The sequence below is a fragment of the Thermobia domestica genome, chromosome 3, assembly GCF_964235325.1.
Source record: "Thermobia domestica chromosome 3, izTheDome1.hap1.1, whole genome shotgun sequence".
NCBI lineage: Eukaryota > Metazoa > Arthropoda > Insecta > Zygentoma > Lepismatidae > Thermobia > Thermobia domestica.
The window spans coordinates 89,905,210-89,923,266 of record NC_137456.1 but is presented as its reverse complement, the minus strand read 5'-3'; the positions used below and the strand labels follow the sequence as shown (position 1 = coordinate 89,923,266).

General features: G+C 37.6%; 1 protein-coding gene across 1 annotated transcript in view; it reads right to left on the bottom strand.

Moving 5' to 3' along the window:
- Window positions 1–17,719, bottom strand: part of LOC145680602 (tektin-3-like) — a 67,957-nt gene extending 50,238 nt beyond the window's left edge. Inside the window, exons 1-3 of the mRNA XM_081751280.1 lie at window positions 17,557–17,719; window positions 2,482–2,636; window positions 1,107–1,358 (exon numbers count right to left, since the gene is read on the bottom strand). Coding sequence (XP_081607406.1) covers window positions 1,107–1,358; window positions 2,482–2,636; window positions 17,557–17,589 — 440 coding nt within the window. The 5' untranslated portion in view covers window positions 17,590–17,719. The remainder of the gene's footprint in view (window positions 1–1,106; window positions 1,359–2,481; window positions 2,637–17,556) is intronic.
- Window positions 17,720–18,057: the final 338 nt, after the last annotated feature.

Genomic DNA, 18,057 nt, shown 5'->3' with positions numbered 1-18,057 from the left:
CAACCGGGCCGGCTCGAGCCCTCGGCTCACCTGAGCTGAGTCGAACCTATCCGATGGCTCACCTAAGCCGAGCCGAACCTTGCCGATGGCTCATCGCAACCGAGCCGATGGCTCACCTGAGTCGAGCCGAACCGAGCCGATGGCTCACCTGAGCCAAACCGAACCGAGCCGGTTGACATCACTACCCGGAATACTAATTGTGCCCCCCCCAGGAACAGTTTTTCTGAAAGAACGACTGCTTGGAACTAGAAACGATGAACGGAAACCGTATAAAATGAAACTTGATGGCTTTGTACGGTATGTTGCCTGATCCTTCTGTTTAAGCTTGCTTCTCGTCTTCTTCTTTTTTGCGATTTTCCTTAATATTAAATAATAAGGTCCGGGTCGGACCCTACTAAAGAACGTTTGTGCAGTCATTTATTAATTTATTAATTTCTCAGAAGAGTGTATGTCTTTTCTGATTGAAGGAAGTACAGTTTATTATGTACATCAAATAGTCTATTACTAAAATGGTTCTCCTTAAAAAGCAGATAAGTCAGACGAAAGTAGTATTAATTGCCAGAAATAATTCTAAAGTGCTCTTAGCTGATTACAGTGATTCAGACACGCACCCAAAATTTTTTGTTGGGGGGGGGTTCAAGCGTTTGGGGGTCTATGTAGTATTGAACGGATATTATTCTTCACCCAAAAAAAGACAATAAGTACAGTAATTATAAAACACTACCACGTATATTCTCAGAAAAAATATAATAGATCTAGATTGATTTTATAAGTGAAAGAGTACAGATAAACTGTAAGATCAATTTTTTCCTCTTAAATCAATCATTTCTCTGTTTTATTGAGAAGGGGCACAAATGTATGTTGAATTTGGAAGTTTTGGGGGATCCGGTGCACCCCTAGTGGGTGCGCCGCTGCAGTAATTTTGTTTCTTTCCTATTTTCTTGTGACTTAAGTCTTATGTTGAATTATGCAGTCCACTTAGAAACGATTCATGCGCGAAGAGGCTTTTGATAGAAAACTACAAATAGAAATAAAATCGAATTCAAAGGACAATGAGAAGTATCGTACGAGAGTAATAATAATAATAATAAAATTTAATCACTTACCTCACAGCACGAAGGCCTTCACAACGCATCTTTTCTGAGTAGTTTCTGTTGCTGTCCGACTCATTGTAGTGGCTGTAATTATTTTGCGTCCACTCGTAAGGCGTGTATCTTGTGTACAGAGCAGCTCGAGCAGCATGGGATGGGTTTCTTTCGAAGCCAGTCACAATGTTGGGGAACTTTAAAGGTGCTGATGACATATCCTTCGGTGAACAACATGGATCGACCAGCGAATTTGTTACCGGATAAGAAGGGCTGCAATATACGGAAATGCATATGTTTCTTGGAAATATTTTGCTCAATAGTAATCTATAAAATATCTAAATCATATTGGAAAATTGAATTATAAAACTACATCATCACCATTATTATAATCATAAATAGGCCTATTTGTTATCACTATCAAGTCGCTTCCTGTAATTTGAGAAATTTTCATACAATATAGTACCTGCCTTTCTACGTACTACCCTCTGTAATGTCGTTTATAAACAGGCTTTCTTCCAGAAAATGTTATCGAGGAAGGGGAAAATCAAAATGTCAGGGGAATTGCAGGAGGACACTATATGTCAAAGGACGTGTCCTGGTAAAAAGTGACATGTAGTTGCGACTGCGGCTGATCATCTCATTTGAAGTAACACTGTCTAGAAACTGGAATATTATTTTTCTACTTCTCATTTACCTCTCACCATAGCTTTTATCACATCCAGAGTCGTCCTGAAAGCACTGATGTTTTCAGAGGTGGACTGTGGGAAATTCCCCTTGGAACATTTCTCCGATTCCTTAACCTATGTTACTAGTATTTTTACAAGTATACCTAATTTCGCACTATTTTATGACCAGCATAAGCATATATAGGAAACTCTTCTTTTGTTATACTTAACGAAAGTATGGTGATAGATAAGTTTAACTGGCCGATGTTTAGCATTTCGACTTAGCTATAACATTACTAATTCTAGGTTTCTAGACCTTCTTGCCATATATATTCCCTAGCAAACATATAGTAGGCCCTACAAACTTCCAATGTTGGTCCTATGTTGTGATTGGTTACTTTGCCAACCATTCGCCAACCAACTCAATTGTAATGTAACTCCTAAGAAATAAAGAATATGATTGGTAGTACGAGGTCTAAATTGTTGGACAAGTGATGGTAAATTATTGATTTGGCATCATACTTTAAACTACGTTACAAACTAGATGGGCACAAAGTCGCTTTCCGCAATATATTAAGAAATAATTGTTTTGGGGAAAGCAGCTTTGTGTCCACCCTTATATGACATTTATTGAGAATAAAATATGATAACACAAATGAATTTCATTAATTGTTATAAAAATAGTAATTCTTATAATAATATTGAAAAACAATTGTAGAATATCTTACACTGGATATGCTTCCACCATTTCATATCCCAGTGCTGGCCTCCAAGGATGAGGTCGTGGTGTCTGGTAGAATCCCCCAATGCGCTGGGAAATGGGGGCGCCACAAACTTGCTCCATTAAGGGATCAGCTCCTACGCTGCTCCAAGGCTGGAGTTGCTAAAGAAAGAAGTTGAGCCAAGTTAGTATTTTAGACGAAGGGAAAAGTAAACGTCATTCAATTTACCAACAAATATTGCTTAAGTGATAAAACATCGTAACAAAATAAAATCTGTGAAGGTCTATGCCATAGTTGTGTAATAGGTGGTTAGCACACAAAAATCCGCCGTCGTTATTTATTTCTCTATAGTCTATGATTCGCTATCTATTCATTCAAGTACTCTCTAATTGTCTTGCGGTTATAATTCTAGGTCAAGAAAAAGAAACATTGATTAAATCATAGAGACATCCTCTCGAGAACGTTATGCATAAATCATAGAGAAAACATTTGTTTTGGAGAAGGGGATAGTAAAATAAAAGTATGAAATATAATACGTTAATTTAGGAAACTAAAACAAGTGGTATTTGAAGGAAATAATAACGAAGTGTTAAATCAATTCAGAACCATTTCCATAAACTATATACTCTGCATAAAGACTACATAGTAATATATTTACACAAGTTATGTAATGTACTAGTCTGTCAGGATTCCGTTTTCTTTGTGTGGTAATGTTTTCCAATAGGTTGGACATTTTCCGTTACGTATTTTACCAAAATTTCAAAATATACTTAACGATTAGCTAGTCAGAAAATTTATAAAATTTAAAGCATATAATCTTGATATGATTTATTACAGTTTAGAAATGGCATACATGACAAATCTTTGTGATTGAATTCTCTGTTTTGTCCACAATGTGTCCAGTTAGAATCTACAATTCATTTACTTATATAGTTGACTTACAGTCTGTTCATTTACATAATTTGAATAATGATTATGTAATAATAATTGATATTCAAGAGCTAAGTGTTGGAGTTGTGTTTTAAATTCTGCATTATGCAAAATAAATTTAGAGTGTAAAAATTCTGGGTGGTCCTTGTAGTACTTGACATATTTTAAGACGCCACTGAGGAGAGAGTATTGGGAGTAAGAAAAACGAATAAAATGTGTTTTAAAACTGTTTAAAAGTTTCTTTAATAAGAAACCTATTTTTTAACGACATATCCTTCTCATTTCTTCTGAGCTCAGCTTTGGCATATACTAAATTTAGAAGTTAGTTATACCCAAGCTTGTCAAATTCTGCAATATGTAAACGATACAATCAAGCTTAAAGTTAGACATTCGTATTAAACTAAAGAAATATACGAGCAATTTTTGGTGTTTCATGAGTGTTCAATAAACATAATGTACTTTTGAAACGTTGCTTCGGAATTATGTTGTACTATAAGATTTTGTGTGATGCCAAACCTATACTCATACTTAGCACACGTAGGATGACTGGAGTCGCTCTAGTGACTTTGCTTATGCTCTATGAGTTAATTCAGTGCTCTACATTGATCTTTCCCTACGCTACTAGTCTTATCATATCATTCGTGTAATTCAGCCTATTCGATTCCTGCAGTTTTCTAACATCCTTAATAATATCTTCATAGGCAACCTACAACTATCATTTTTTTTCTATCGCGTCCAAAAGGCATATTGAAAATCATAATTCTTCAAATGTATAAACAGGGTGTTAATGAACTATACCGGCAAACTGTAAGAGGTAATTCCTCACATCAAAATAAGAGAAAAAGTTCATATGGACCTATGGCGAAAAGCGCATAGTTTCATAGCTAGGGCTGTTCAAAATCGCGAAAAAGCCAAATTTCAAGAGGCCTTATTTCGAATTCCAGAAACTGTGGATGCTGGTTCTTATCAGCGTAAAGGAAGCAACGCATACACAATCCAAAAGTGTATATTTCATCAATTGTCAGTAGGTGTAGAGGGTATTCCCTACAGGGTGTAATTCTCGGATATGTTTTCAATAGAGTTTTCAGATATAGCCTGATTTCAAGAAGGGTCCAAAGTAGGCAGGAGGAAAACCTTGACAACAATTGACATCGAATGCTTCGGAGGGAAAGCGGAAGTGTTAGGAACTGGCAGCTCCATGTTTCTTTGTGTTTGGAATAACGTGTGATGATATGTATTTCGTCACGGTATATTTCACGTTTTCTTCACTTATAAGCGTGAAAGAAAACATCGCACCATGCGTTTTCCTGAGTACGAGAGACCATGATGCTGACGATCCTTAACACTTCTGACATCGCGCCAAAGGGTTCCGTGTTCACTGCTATCAAAACTTATCGTTTGCCTACTTTGGACCAATCATAAAGTAAGAGCATATCTCAAAATTCGGTTGATGACATGTCTGGGAATTTCACCCTGCAGGGAAGCCCATTGAACATTAATGAAATATGCATTTTTTTATTGCGTATGCATGAATTCCTTCACGGTGATAAGGACCACCATCCACAGTCTGTCGAATTCAAAATAGGGCCTCTTGAAATTTGGCTTTTTCACGATTTTTGACAGCCCTAGCTCTGAAACTATGCACTTTTCGCCATAGGTCCATATGAACTTCTCTTATTTTGATGTGAAAAATCACCTCTTAAAGTTTGTCGGTATAGTTCATTAACACCTTACATAGTATTGGTAATTTTTGTATTTTAATCGCTCAGTGGTGGTTATCGATTTAAATTTAATAATTTTCCGCAAGAAAAAAAAAAGGTCTTACTGTAATATGGTGACTCTAGCTAAACTAAAAACAATACTCATCGGTGGTCAAGTGGCTAACGTGTGGTGCGCTGAATGTGTGGTCCTATATTCGATCCACGCAGGAAAAGATTCTCTTTAAGACGAACTAGTAATGGTTCGGAATACACTTTAAGCAGTGGATCGTTTCATATTGACTTCATACTGAAAAGGAACTCTGATTAATCAAAGTAAGTTTTAAAGCAAACAAGACTACAGTGTCTCCTTCAAAGTACCGAAATGCAAATGAAATCTTTCAGTTTTATGTCCTATGGTTATACCATATAGATTAAAGGAGATAGTGATGAGAATGAATGAAACGGAGGAATGAGGAAAGTAGGAGGAAATGCTAGAACCCCATTGGCCACCACAAAGCTTATTTGGAGCAAGCTGGGATCAAACCAGGAATACCACACATCAGAAGTGAATATTTTATCTGTCAAAGTGACTAATTTCTTACGTGCTTTACAAACAATCCATGTCAGTTTATTTAAATTAGATAACCAGTGAAACAAAATATATTGTAATTATTTCCAAAACATTATCCTATCTTTATTTCCAAAATGTCCTATTTGAATACTAATTTAATAATACTTAGTAGTGAACAGAACAAAGAAAGAGAGGGAGAGGGGGGTTATGAAGTTATTAGCGGGCTAACAAATTTTCATGACAAAGAATGCATTTGATAAGTATGAAAAAAACAAAGCCAATTCGTAGACTTGCCGAAATACATGTAGGATAGACAAAACATGTTTTCAAAATTTACAATTTTAAGTCATCATATTTAATAAAAATGAAAACGAAATTAAATTTCTAGTTTTACATCCTTAGGCTAAAGACAAATGAAATGAAATGAAATACACGTTAAGTTCAACGTCTCACGATTATGCCCTTTAGGCTAAGGGAGACGGGTGATTTAGGTAAGTAAATGATTATGGAGCAAATTGATGGAATGAGAAAGTGGGAGGATACGGAAGTATTCCGAGGAAACCCACGGATACAAATGTTGCCCATCACAAACTTACTTGGACTGGGAGTCGAACCAGAGACCCCACGCACCTGAGGCAAGCGCTCTACCACTGACTCATCGCAACCATTATTTAATAAGGACATATATAAGTTGAAATCTTGCAGTTTAAGGTCTCACGGTTATGTCCATTAGGCTAAGGGAGACGAATGATTTAGGTAAGTGAATGATAATGGAAGAATTGGTGGAATGTGAAAGTGGGAGGAAACGGGAGTATCATGAGAAAACCCATGAACAGAACATTGTCCACTACAAACTTACTTGACCGGGGATCGACCCAGGAAGTCTACACCAAAGGTAAGCACTCTACCATTGAACCATCGTTCTCCCCCCCCCCTTATATGTGAGGTCTGAAACTAGTTTAAATGACAAAAGTGATTATGGTCTTGTTACTTTTTAAAATATTTCGTTAGATAAATATATTTGTTTTAAGTCTGAATTTTTGTAATACAACAGCAGAGGAGAGATTTATGTATATTATAACAAATAATTTTCTAGACAAAATAAATCTCGGGTTTTCTTTTCCTTATTCTATTTAAAAGTAAGAGCAAAACTTAGAAAATTAAAGTCTAATGAGCGTAAACTATGAACTTTTTATTTACTGTGTTCATTCCTTTATGTTGATTGCTGAAAATTGATACAACATAATAGATGGCAGTGTTGACGTAAAATCAATGTGTACAAAACTTACCACTAGTAGGTTGGTAGTGTCAAGCGTGGCAGCCACCCACCTAATTCCTATACTGAAGCACAGTTGTTGGTCAACTGATTGCTAGGCTGGTCTTTCCAATCTTCACAAGCATGCGACTATCGATCAGAACCACGTGGGCTCAGGTCGATTACTTTTACTCAAGTTTGCGTTGTTCACGCAAAACGCACAATATACTTTTTTTTTTCTTTTCGCTTCCATCGACTATTAATACGAGTCTTTCTTAACATCAAGTCAAAACGTTGTGGGTACTCTAATAGCATTTCTAATTCCTTTCTTTCTTTCTTTCTTTCTTTCTTTCTTTCTTTCTTTCTTTCTTTCTTTCTTTCTTTCTTTCTTTCTTTTCTCTTTTCTTTTCTTTTCTTTTTTTTTTAAAGATTTCTTGAACATGAAATTGTTTTTAATCATAATCATTCCCTAATTCCCGTTAGGGACACTCGGTCAAAAAACTATAATAGCTTTTTCAGGTTAGCCATCTTGAGTGAGGTTTATTCTGGGTTTCCCTCATTCACACCAGGCAAATGCCGGGATGAAACCTAGCTATAGGTCCCAGGCCGCTTCCTTCCTTGCCTTTCATCGTATAATGAGCTCGCCGAGGGACGTCATCCCTCATATATGTGACGGACTAAATGGTCTTAGATGCCGACAGCCCAGAAATCTAATTCATAATTCATAATCATTCTCATCTAAAAATACGTTGGAATCAGGGGCGTCATTTCGCACTTCGCTTGGGGGGGGTGGCAGGAGCACCACCGACGTAAGACTTTTAGAGGGATATAGATAGAGGGATAATGTCCCCTTTTAGAGGGATATAGACAGTGATGCAAGGGCTTAAAAAATAGGCTTTTAAAAAACTGGAATTTTTCCGCCACTTTTTTGCCTGGAAATTTTTTTAAAAAATATTTGAAGTTTAGTGGAGATATAACAATATGTTCCACCTTGGTTTTCCCATTATATTAAGAAAAATATTTAATTACCGCATTCTGAAGTGAAAATTATTTTTAAAAATCAAGAAACAAAGTAAACTAGTCATTTGACAGAACAGAAGAAGTGCACATCAGTGGACGCATTCTAGCTCCAACGAATTGTTTATGGAGCTTTTAGTTTAACGCTTAACGACAAAAATGTTTTACTAAAAATGTATTATGTTATTGTGTTCGCAATAACTGTTCTGAAAATGTAGCAATTTCCTGGAATAAAATTATCATTTAAAATTTATGGATAAACTAAAATTTCATTTTAGCTATATAAAACAGTTACTCAGGCCGCTTAAATACGAGAGAGAGAACGTTTAAAATCTATCCACAAATTTCTCATTTCAAGAATTTTGACACAACAGTAAAGGAAGAAGGAATTTTGTGAATAATGATATTGAATCAACATCATACCCAAAATAGCCGTTTATAGCATTAATTTTCTAAATAAAAGATATTGGGCCTTATACAGAGTCGTTTTGACATATGATTAGCGTCATACTAAAGACCTGACTACTTGACTAGTGCAGGAAACATGTTAATTGTACTCTTTAGTGTGGCACTAGTCACGCGTCAGAATGTCTCTGCATAAGGCCCATTGTGTCTATGAAAAACCCTGCTTATTGATCTTTTGTAAAACAAACAACATTGTCCATATAAGAATGCAAAAAAGCTTGGTTTTGTTTACATTGAGACATATTTATTGGGGAAAACTACTTTGCAGTAAACACATAACTAACGAACAAAAATGTAACCTCACGATTTGTCTGCTGATACATCGTTTAAACGACATCTAGTGGTGTTTGTAGGAACCCTTATCAGGACTCAGGGGCCGTGGTGGCTTAATGATAGAGCGTTTACCTCAGGTGCATAAGGTCCTTGATTCGATTCCAGCTCGCGCCAATTGAACTTTGTGTTCGACAAACACCGTGTGCGTGGGTTTTCTCGGAGTTCTTCGGTTTACTCCCACTTTCTTCATTCCACCATTTCCTTCATTTTTTATCATCACCGTCTCCTTTAGCTTAGCCGGCATAATCATGGGACGTAAAACTTCATTTCATTTTCTAATGAGGACTTGTATGTTTACTCCACGAACAATTGTATGTGCCCTATTGAATTGTGTCATGTATAGGTAAAATTGAGTTCGAATTTGTGGTACTTCATCGTGCTGTTTTCACTAGCGTGAATCGGTAAAATAATGTAAATGCGGAAGAAATACGGCGAAATAAGTGTCAAATCACATGCTGAAATGTTATTTTGAGAGAAAATAGGTATTATATGCGTAAAATCGCTCAGTAGTTGCAGATATCAGTCGATGCAGTGCATCGAACTCTTGAAAGATACTCACAATTTGGTGTAAATATTGCACAGAAACAAACTGGTTATCCAGAAATTACAATTTTTCGTAAAGACAAATTCATTAGAACTACAGGCAAAGGGAAAAGGCGTTTAACCGCTTCGGAAGTAGCAACAGAACTAAGGAAGAACCGTTCCCAATTGGTATCAGATAGGATGGTGTTCTGAAGCCTGGATACTTTTGGTCTTGGGGTGAGCTTGTAGTAAAGAAACCACTTCTTCGAGCATAAAACATTACAAAATGATACTCTTGATGAAAAACATGAGCGCCAATGAAGAATGGAAAAGAGTATTCTGGACCGAAGAATCTAAATTTCAAATTTTCGGTTCCCAAAACCAGATATTTGTGTGCCGTGGAACGTAAAACTCAGATTTCATTTAATTTTCTCATAACAGTCTGTGAACACACGCAAACGAATACTAAAGATCTCTGGAAAGCTCTTCAAAGCTACTGAGCCGCATAGCTTTGCAAAAAAAATTGATAAATTGGTCAAATAAATGCTTGGAATTTGTAAAGCTTTCATCAAGACTAAGGTTTCGCACTTCGATGAATGGAAACTTCCTCAATGGAAACAGCAGTGCATTTCCATTTCCTTGTGTGAACAATCAGTTTATTTTGCAAAACAAGTCCAACAAAATATTAGTTTGTATGGGTGGATACAGTGCATTTTCTGTGAAAAATTCTGAAAAATCAAAAGTGTGCTCAAACTTTTGACGATGATTGTAAATTATATTTTTCCGCTATGCCATTAAGGAATTTGGTATATATATAACTGTATACTGGCATTTATATCTTATAATAACCCTACTAGTGGTGCCAGTATGATGTAGTCGAGCAGTTTGAGATCTTAGGCTGATGATCATGGGGTTACGAGCCCTCTGACATGTAAGTTAACTGTCTCAACTAGCAATTTTCCGTCCGACACAGCTCAATTTGGACGTGTTTACATATTTTCATGGAAACGTCTCAAACTCTTGCATCTAAATATTTTCAAATATATTATTAAACTGTGAAGAAAACGAACCTGGCTTTTCAGCAAACAACTGAAGTCAATGGAATAACCGGAAGGAATAGTTCGATAACACATGGATCTTATATATTAAAGATGTATCATTCTCCCAATGTTGGCCAACCCAATAATGTTTTTCTCAACTGCTATTTTTGAAAATTGCAATAGCAAGAAACAGTGATGGAAATACACCCAATCTCCAAGATTTGTACAACAAGAATAACATTCAAATGATCACATTTTCAGTAGAATGGCGCATACGTTGGTTAGAGAGTTGTACTAAATTGCGCAAGACCTAAACGTCACATTCATTAGTTCTAAAGACCCCTGAAGGTCGTCATCAAGAAACTTCCAATTGACATGGATATCAATGACAATCAATGGCATCTACGAATATCTAAAATGACTCCAGTATCCAGAGGTGTATTTTACAGAGTTGAAAGAATATGTTATGCCAATGGGAAACGTTTTTTGTACACTCTGTTTCTGGTGTCACTAACAAAAACATCCAGAATAGCGGATATATACCAGTTACAGTACCTGTTCAACTACAAAATTCAAGTGGAAGCCTACCGAGGCCAAAGCATACTACAAAATTACCGCTTTCAAAGGGTAGGTTAATTCTAAACAATCTACAGTGTCTCTCCCAGATATTTTAAGTGTAATGACCATCTCTTCACTCTATGTCTCAAAAATACCCAAGAAACACCAGTTAAATGTGTAACTGTGATGGAAACCATCCGGCTAACTAAAAGGGATATCCACATCTCAAAACCACAAAAGCGAAAAAGCAACAACAGTACCATAAGAACAAGAATATTTCCACAGGAAACATCATCCTCAGGAAACACACCTCACAGCAAGTATCGGATCCAGGGATGTCCTAAAGCTATGCTATAGCGGCAACCACAAGGCTAAAGAAAACTCAGCAGAGCAACACCACTCAGCACAACTCCATGAAAACCACCGAAACCCAGAAACCAACTAAGTAGACACCCGTAAAAGCAACAGCAGTAACTAAATCAGATACTGACACATCTATCACCAGCATGATCAAGGAGATCATGGCCATTTTCCAAGCATCAATCTTAAGATGTTCCTTGACAATCTCAAGACAGGACTAAGAAAAGTTTCAGCAGCGACGGTCCCCATCAGCAAGATGGCCACCATGTTCGAAGCAGTCGCATCACTCATGGATGGTGGCTCCAACTAGACGTATGATGTCCCATGACCTAAGAGTCGTTCATTGGAACGTGGAAAGTACTCGCTCTCAGAAGTCGAACCTAGATTTCCTACACTGTGAGCATGTAGATATCCTTCTTCTCACGTAAACACTATACAAACCACTCATCTCCTTTTGAATCAACAACTACACCATACACCAAACCGAACGTCCTGGAGCAACCAGCCGGGTCGGCCCAGCCACCCTAATAAAAATTTCCATCATGTTCCCTCATCCAACTTCTATCACTATAGGTCACAGGGCAACACTCCACTCGCCAGAAGGACCAAACCAGCTGATGGCTGAATACTGCCCACCCAAAACCAGGTTGGACACACAGGACCTGCAGATGCTGCGACAGCTGGGACCACGCATCCTCATCAGAAGCAATTTAAACTGTAAACATCTGAAGTGGAATTCCTGCGTATCCAATGAGTACAGAACAGCGCTACATCAAGCCCTCTGACACATAGACTTCATTCTCTCACCACCAACCAAGCTCACGCACTATCCGCAAAACGGAGGACGTCCGGATGTGCTAGACATGTTGTTGACGGCTAACATCGCCATACTGTAAGGACTAGAAGTCATCCACGCACTGAGGTCCGACCACATACTAGTGACACAAATTATCTCCATCAGGAAATCTACCAAATTCATGACTCCCGGGGACCCGACACCAACTACAAACAGCTAGGAATAACCTCACCACAAGGGTACGGAAACGACTCCTCGGGATCAAACTAATGCAATGGAACCAGAGACTGCAAGAACTGGAAACATCCAAAAGGGATTTCTGAAAACTGGTGCGCTCACTGCCCAAACCATCTACCGGTATCAGAACATACCCATTTCAAGATCCACAGAGACTCTTGACGGGCCAAGGGGCTGCGGTGGCTCTGGTGAATGGGGTCCCACGTTCGATCCCAGCTCGCGCCAAATGAACTTTGTGGTAGACAAACACAGTGTCCGTGGGTTTCCTCGGGGTTCTCCTATTGCCTCCCACTTTCTTCATTCCATCATTTCCTTCATTTCTCATCATCACCGTCTCCTTTAGCCTAGCCGGCATAACCATGGGACGTAAAACTCATGGTTTCAATTCATTTCTTAACAGATGAAACTATTTCCAGACATACTAGAAATTATAATGCAACCAGACTGCGACCACAGAGGACATTCAGGAAGCGATCCATCACAGTGTCCACGAAACTCCATTTGAAGATCCCATTCCACCTCCAGTACTCACTACACTTAAAGAAGTCCAACAAACTATAAGGAAGATAAACGCTCATCGAGCTCCTGCACCAGACCACATCACACTGCAAGCACTCAAACAACTACCTTGCATGGCTCTGCTGTTGCTCTGTCGGGTTTCCATCTTGACACACGGATACTATTCAAAGACCTAGAAACAAGCCAGTAACATCAAGGATACAACTAGCCAATTACAAACCAATCAGCCTCCTTTCGCACACGAGCAAGGTGTTCCAAAGGAGATCACTCCAACACATCCAGCACCACCAACTGCTACCAGATCATCAACTTGGAATTCAAGCCTGCCACAGAGAAGAACAATAACTTGTCCGAGTGGTGGAACTGATAACAGCTAGATTCAACGAAGGAGGCTACACTTGGGGAGTCTCCTTAGACACGGAAAAAGCGTTTGACAAGGTGCGGCACGACGGGCTGATACTACAAGTCTTAAAACTCTCCAGAGTATCAGATCTGACTGATCCGCTCGTATCTATAACATCGTCAGTTCAAAGTCATCCACGCAAGACACTTCATCTCTACCCGAACAATAAAAGCAGGAGTCCCCTAAGGTTCCTGCACCTTACGGATTCTATACACTGTATACACAACATACACTCATCAGCCCAAATACGATCCTTGCAACCTTTGCCGACTACACTGCAATCTTTGAAAGCCACGGCAACGTCAGATATGCAACTGTCTAGCTTCGAAGACACCTCGAACTGCTGGACCACAAAAAGGAACAATTAAAAATTAAAGTAGACCCCTCGAAGATGGTTGTTGTGAACTTCCCAGAAACTGCGACAGGCAGACAGTTCAGTTTCAGCTGGCAGAATCACCCCTCACTCAAGCATAGGGAGCAAAATACTTGGGAGTTCAACGAGACCAAATTTCTTCTCCAACAGAAAAATTAAAATGAGTAAAATTAGATAAAAGAAAAATATTGTAATCAATGTTTCTCCCAGGATTTGGACTGAGAAACTATTGAAGTACGAACCATTCAATCAGTTTAGAAGCAATAGCTGATTTTAACTATCTTTAAGTTTCTTTGTTTTTACTTCCTCACTCAAGGTCATGGTTATATACAAGGTAATCAAAAAAGTTCTTGTCATTTTTACCATTTCATTAATCATGCGCTCACAGAGAGGAAACGAAATGACGCACATGCCTGTCAAGCGATCGGGAGTTAGTCTGACCATTGGCCTGTAGCAATACGGGCACATTGCGCACATACAGTACCAGTATAGTGGTCATAGCTGGTCCAGTGTCGAAGAGAAATGGAGGTATCGAAACAGTTTGTTAACTTGTGTTTGTTATATAAGGTGTTTCAAAACAACACCGACAACATTTGGGAGGTGATTCCTGACACCAAGATAAGGCGAAAAGTATAAAGCAACCTAGGTGCACAAAAGCTTCCTTTTGGAGTTAAACAATTTTTAAAGAGGTAGTTAGTGAGTACTTCAAATTATATGCCCTAGCCAAAGTGTCTCTGAAAAAATTGCTACGTGAATACCTTAGGATTCTGAAAGACGTATTTTTGGATAGCACATATTACTTCCCAAGTGAAGTCTTGATCCGACTACGGTAGATTCCTTAGTTTTGGAGCTATGGAGCTTTAAACTTCATTTTTTTTCATGATTTCGGCAGCGTATAACTCCGAAAGGAAGCATTTGTGCACACAGGTTGGTCTATACTTTTCGTCTTATCTTAGTGTCAGGAATCACCTCCCAAACGTTGTCAGTGTTGTTTTGAAACACCCTGTATAACTTTAAAGTGGGTCTATCAGTTTACGCATCAAGTTGCCTTATATGCCAGGCATTTGGGGAGAATGAGGCGAACGGACACACCGCCAGATTGGTTTCCAGAAATTCCGTTCCTGAGATGTGAACCTTTCGGATGAACCTGACAGTGGACAACCAGTATTGGATGATACAACGGTAACTAGCAGTTCGGTTAGGGAAGAAAAGCGGAATGTGTCATGCCATATAAAAGAATGAAAAAGAAGAATAACTTTATGTGGATAGATTATTATTATGGATGCAGTATTTACATTGATGCATGTTTGATACATTCGTCAATAACATATAGTTTAAAGGGCTAATAAAATATGTTTAAAATAGTTAAATGGTTTCGATATATACCTAACAAACTCAGTAAAGGATTTGTTAGTGAAACATAACCGTTTTAATGACGAGACCCTGAAGGCAACCATCGAGGAGAACAGTTGCAGAAAGATTCTGTTTCTGTTGAAACAGTCAGACTGCACCTGCATGGGATAGGGAAGTCATACTGTATATGTTAAGCAAGTGGATACCCACACATTGTCGGCAGCCAAGGAACAACGAGTGATGAAATTTACTTTTTCACTTGGCATCTGAATACAAGGTGACACTTTTGATCGCTTGCTCACTGCTGACGAAAATTGGGCCCGACATGACACTTCCAAGCGTGTCAGACATTGGTTGTTGCCACATGACTCTGTTCCTCATACCTCAAGACGATCTCTGCACCTACGAAAGGTATATTATCTGTATGTGGATTTGTCAGCAAATGGTGCATTATGAGCGCCTTCCACCTGGTGAAACCATCACTGCTTACCTATACTCTCAGCAATTGGAAACGGTGCATCGTGCATTGCAACAAAAGGAGCCAGCTTTGATGAATTGCAAGGATGTGCTGTTCCTGCATGACAATGACAAGCCACATGTCGCAAAGAGAACCCGAAAAACCCATCAGCAACTTGGCTGCGACTATGCCATTCACCATATTCACCAGACATTGCGCCAACAGATTATCACCTGTTTCATTCCCTCGACAACCACTTCCGTAGAAGATCCTTTGCAAGTGAGGAAGACCTGCGGAATGCGTTCACATACTTCTTTCCATCTACGACCGCCGACTTTTATCACAAGGATATTGTGCAACTTCCTGAATGTTGGCAAAAGGTGTTGGTAAAAGGCGTTGCAAATCTAAAGCCATCCACTGTATTACTCTTTGTTTATCACTGCTTTAGAACAGCAAGAACTTTTTGGTTACTTTGTATTTCCTTGTGATGTTCTGGATGCAGCAACCCGAAACATGGCAGGTAAAGGAGGAGAAAAGCGAAAGGTCTGAGAACAACACACCATGTCATAAAGCGCTTGTCGCAATGCAGAAATTGTATCGGGTAGGCTTGAATTGGACCGGCTAGGCTTAATCCTCCCTCTTATTCACTCGATAGTTTTTCGTTAGACTTCTATCGTTCTCAACATTGAAAATGGACTTGTTCAAACAATGATCCTGTCATCGATGTTGTTAATATTTTACTTCAGTATAAAGACAATGTTTTTCACCAATTACAGTGTTGCGGGACCATTATCGCAAGTATTTTGCAATGCGAGGGAAATACATGATTAAATTGGTATTGCTATTGGTCTATCTCCATCCTACCTCCTTCAATGTTAGGCCGTAAAGTAATTTGGTCACGGCAAAATGCAAACTTCGTTTAACTCATTCAAACTAATAATTTCAGACTGTTCAAAGAAATTACCGTATTTAATACTATCAGTAAACCAGCACAAACGTTTGTTTTCATAGACACACAGTAAATTCTTATTTTCGCAAAAAGATAATTCTGCCATGTATAAAATATTCAAAATATTCGCTAATATTTAAATATTATAGAACATATTTTGACTCACAAATTAGCGTGCGTGTTTATTTACATTTTGCTGATTTAATTCCATCTACTGGTAAGAATACGTCTTTGAAAATTGAGGGGTGGTCAGGTGTGTTTGGAACAAAGTTGTAATATACAAATAGAGCTAAGAATATTGATATTAACAGTGTTTAATTTGACCAAAAACTATTCCATTTTCCTTGATATAGAAAATGAATTTATATCAATGTTTACGAAAACATCATATCTCGAAAATATCTTTAATTGAATATTGCCGGTAATATTTCAGTAAAGAACAATAGTCATACAGGTAGTGTTGTAAAACAAATGTCTGCGGGGTTCCGATACAGAAGGGTATTTGTGGGGTCCCATAATCAGTGAGTTATTTTCAAAAACAACAGTTGAAACTTGAAGCACGAAAAACAACACATATATTAATTGTGGAAATAGGGGCTCAAAACTAGTTTGCTACTAATCTAAAATTTTATAATGTACGTATCTCATATACTCAAAATGAATAAAAAGAAACTTTTAATTATTCAGTAATAAATAGTGCAAGCTTCAAACCGCGGATATACAGGCCCCGTTGTGTTGGACTACCTAGATCGCCAATTGTTAGGGCTCTGTATACAGGTCCTATTATCTATATTTGGCAAGGAATCTCCGTATATTACAATGTATATTGTATGATGGTTCATCATATTTTAAAAACTTATAATTTATTAATTTAAATGTGAGCATTTTGCATTTACGATAATTATGCTTTTCAATTTTGAAACAGTACGAGAATTGCCTATTTGAATATTATTTGTGACCATTTATGTGTTTACAGTAGAAAATAATATTAGCAAATATCAATGGCGTCGATTTCTCTATAACTATTGAGGGAGTATTCAAGTTTGTCAATTAATGAGGATTTTAATACAAATGCACAGGCCTAGGGCCTCGTTAGCCCCCAGGATCAGCGTCCATAAATAATATATCTATATGATATTGAAAAGCGAAAGAAGACTTATTATATTCCTTTTACATTTTGTAGAAAATTATTAATTTGAAAAATTAATACTTTTTTTTTTAAACATATATATATTTTACTTACCGTAAACATACTAATATTTTTCGTATGCACCATTTTGGCAATTCTTCACGAAGGTTTAACAAGAGATGATGTTGATTTAATTTAGGTAATTTCTAAAATTTCAAAATATCCCAGAACACCATAAAAATAATGTTGGTGCCCAGTACAGATTACAAATAAACTGTAACCGTAGGAACCAGAATTAAATCGAATTGATTATTACGATAAAAAAAAACTATTGTTACTTAACTACAGCTGCATTAAAACGTCGATATAATTTAATAAATTGTAGCAACCTATTAAATCGTACTCATTTTTTTTGCTTAATTTGCATATTTCTTTCGTTTGCAATTGAACAGTATTTAAAAATATTATTCTTTCTGAATAATATTTTGTTATACAATCATATTTTCTTCCTTTCTAATTAGGAGAAGTGAGGGGAAGTTCGCCACCAAAATGTCATTTATTTTTTATCCTCCAAACGAATTAAGGGAGAAGGAGCAAATTTATACTGTACATAAA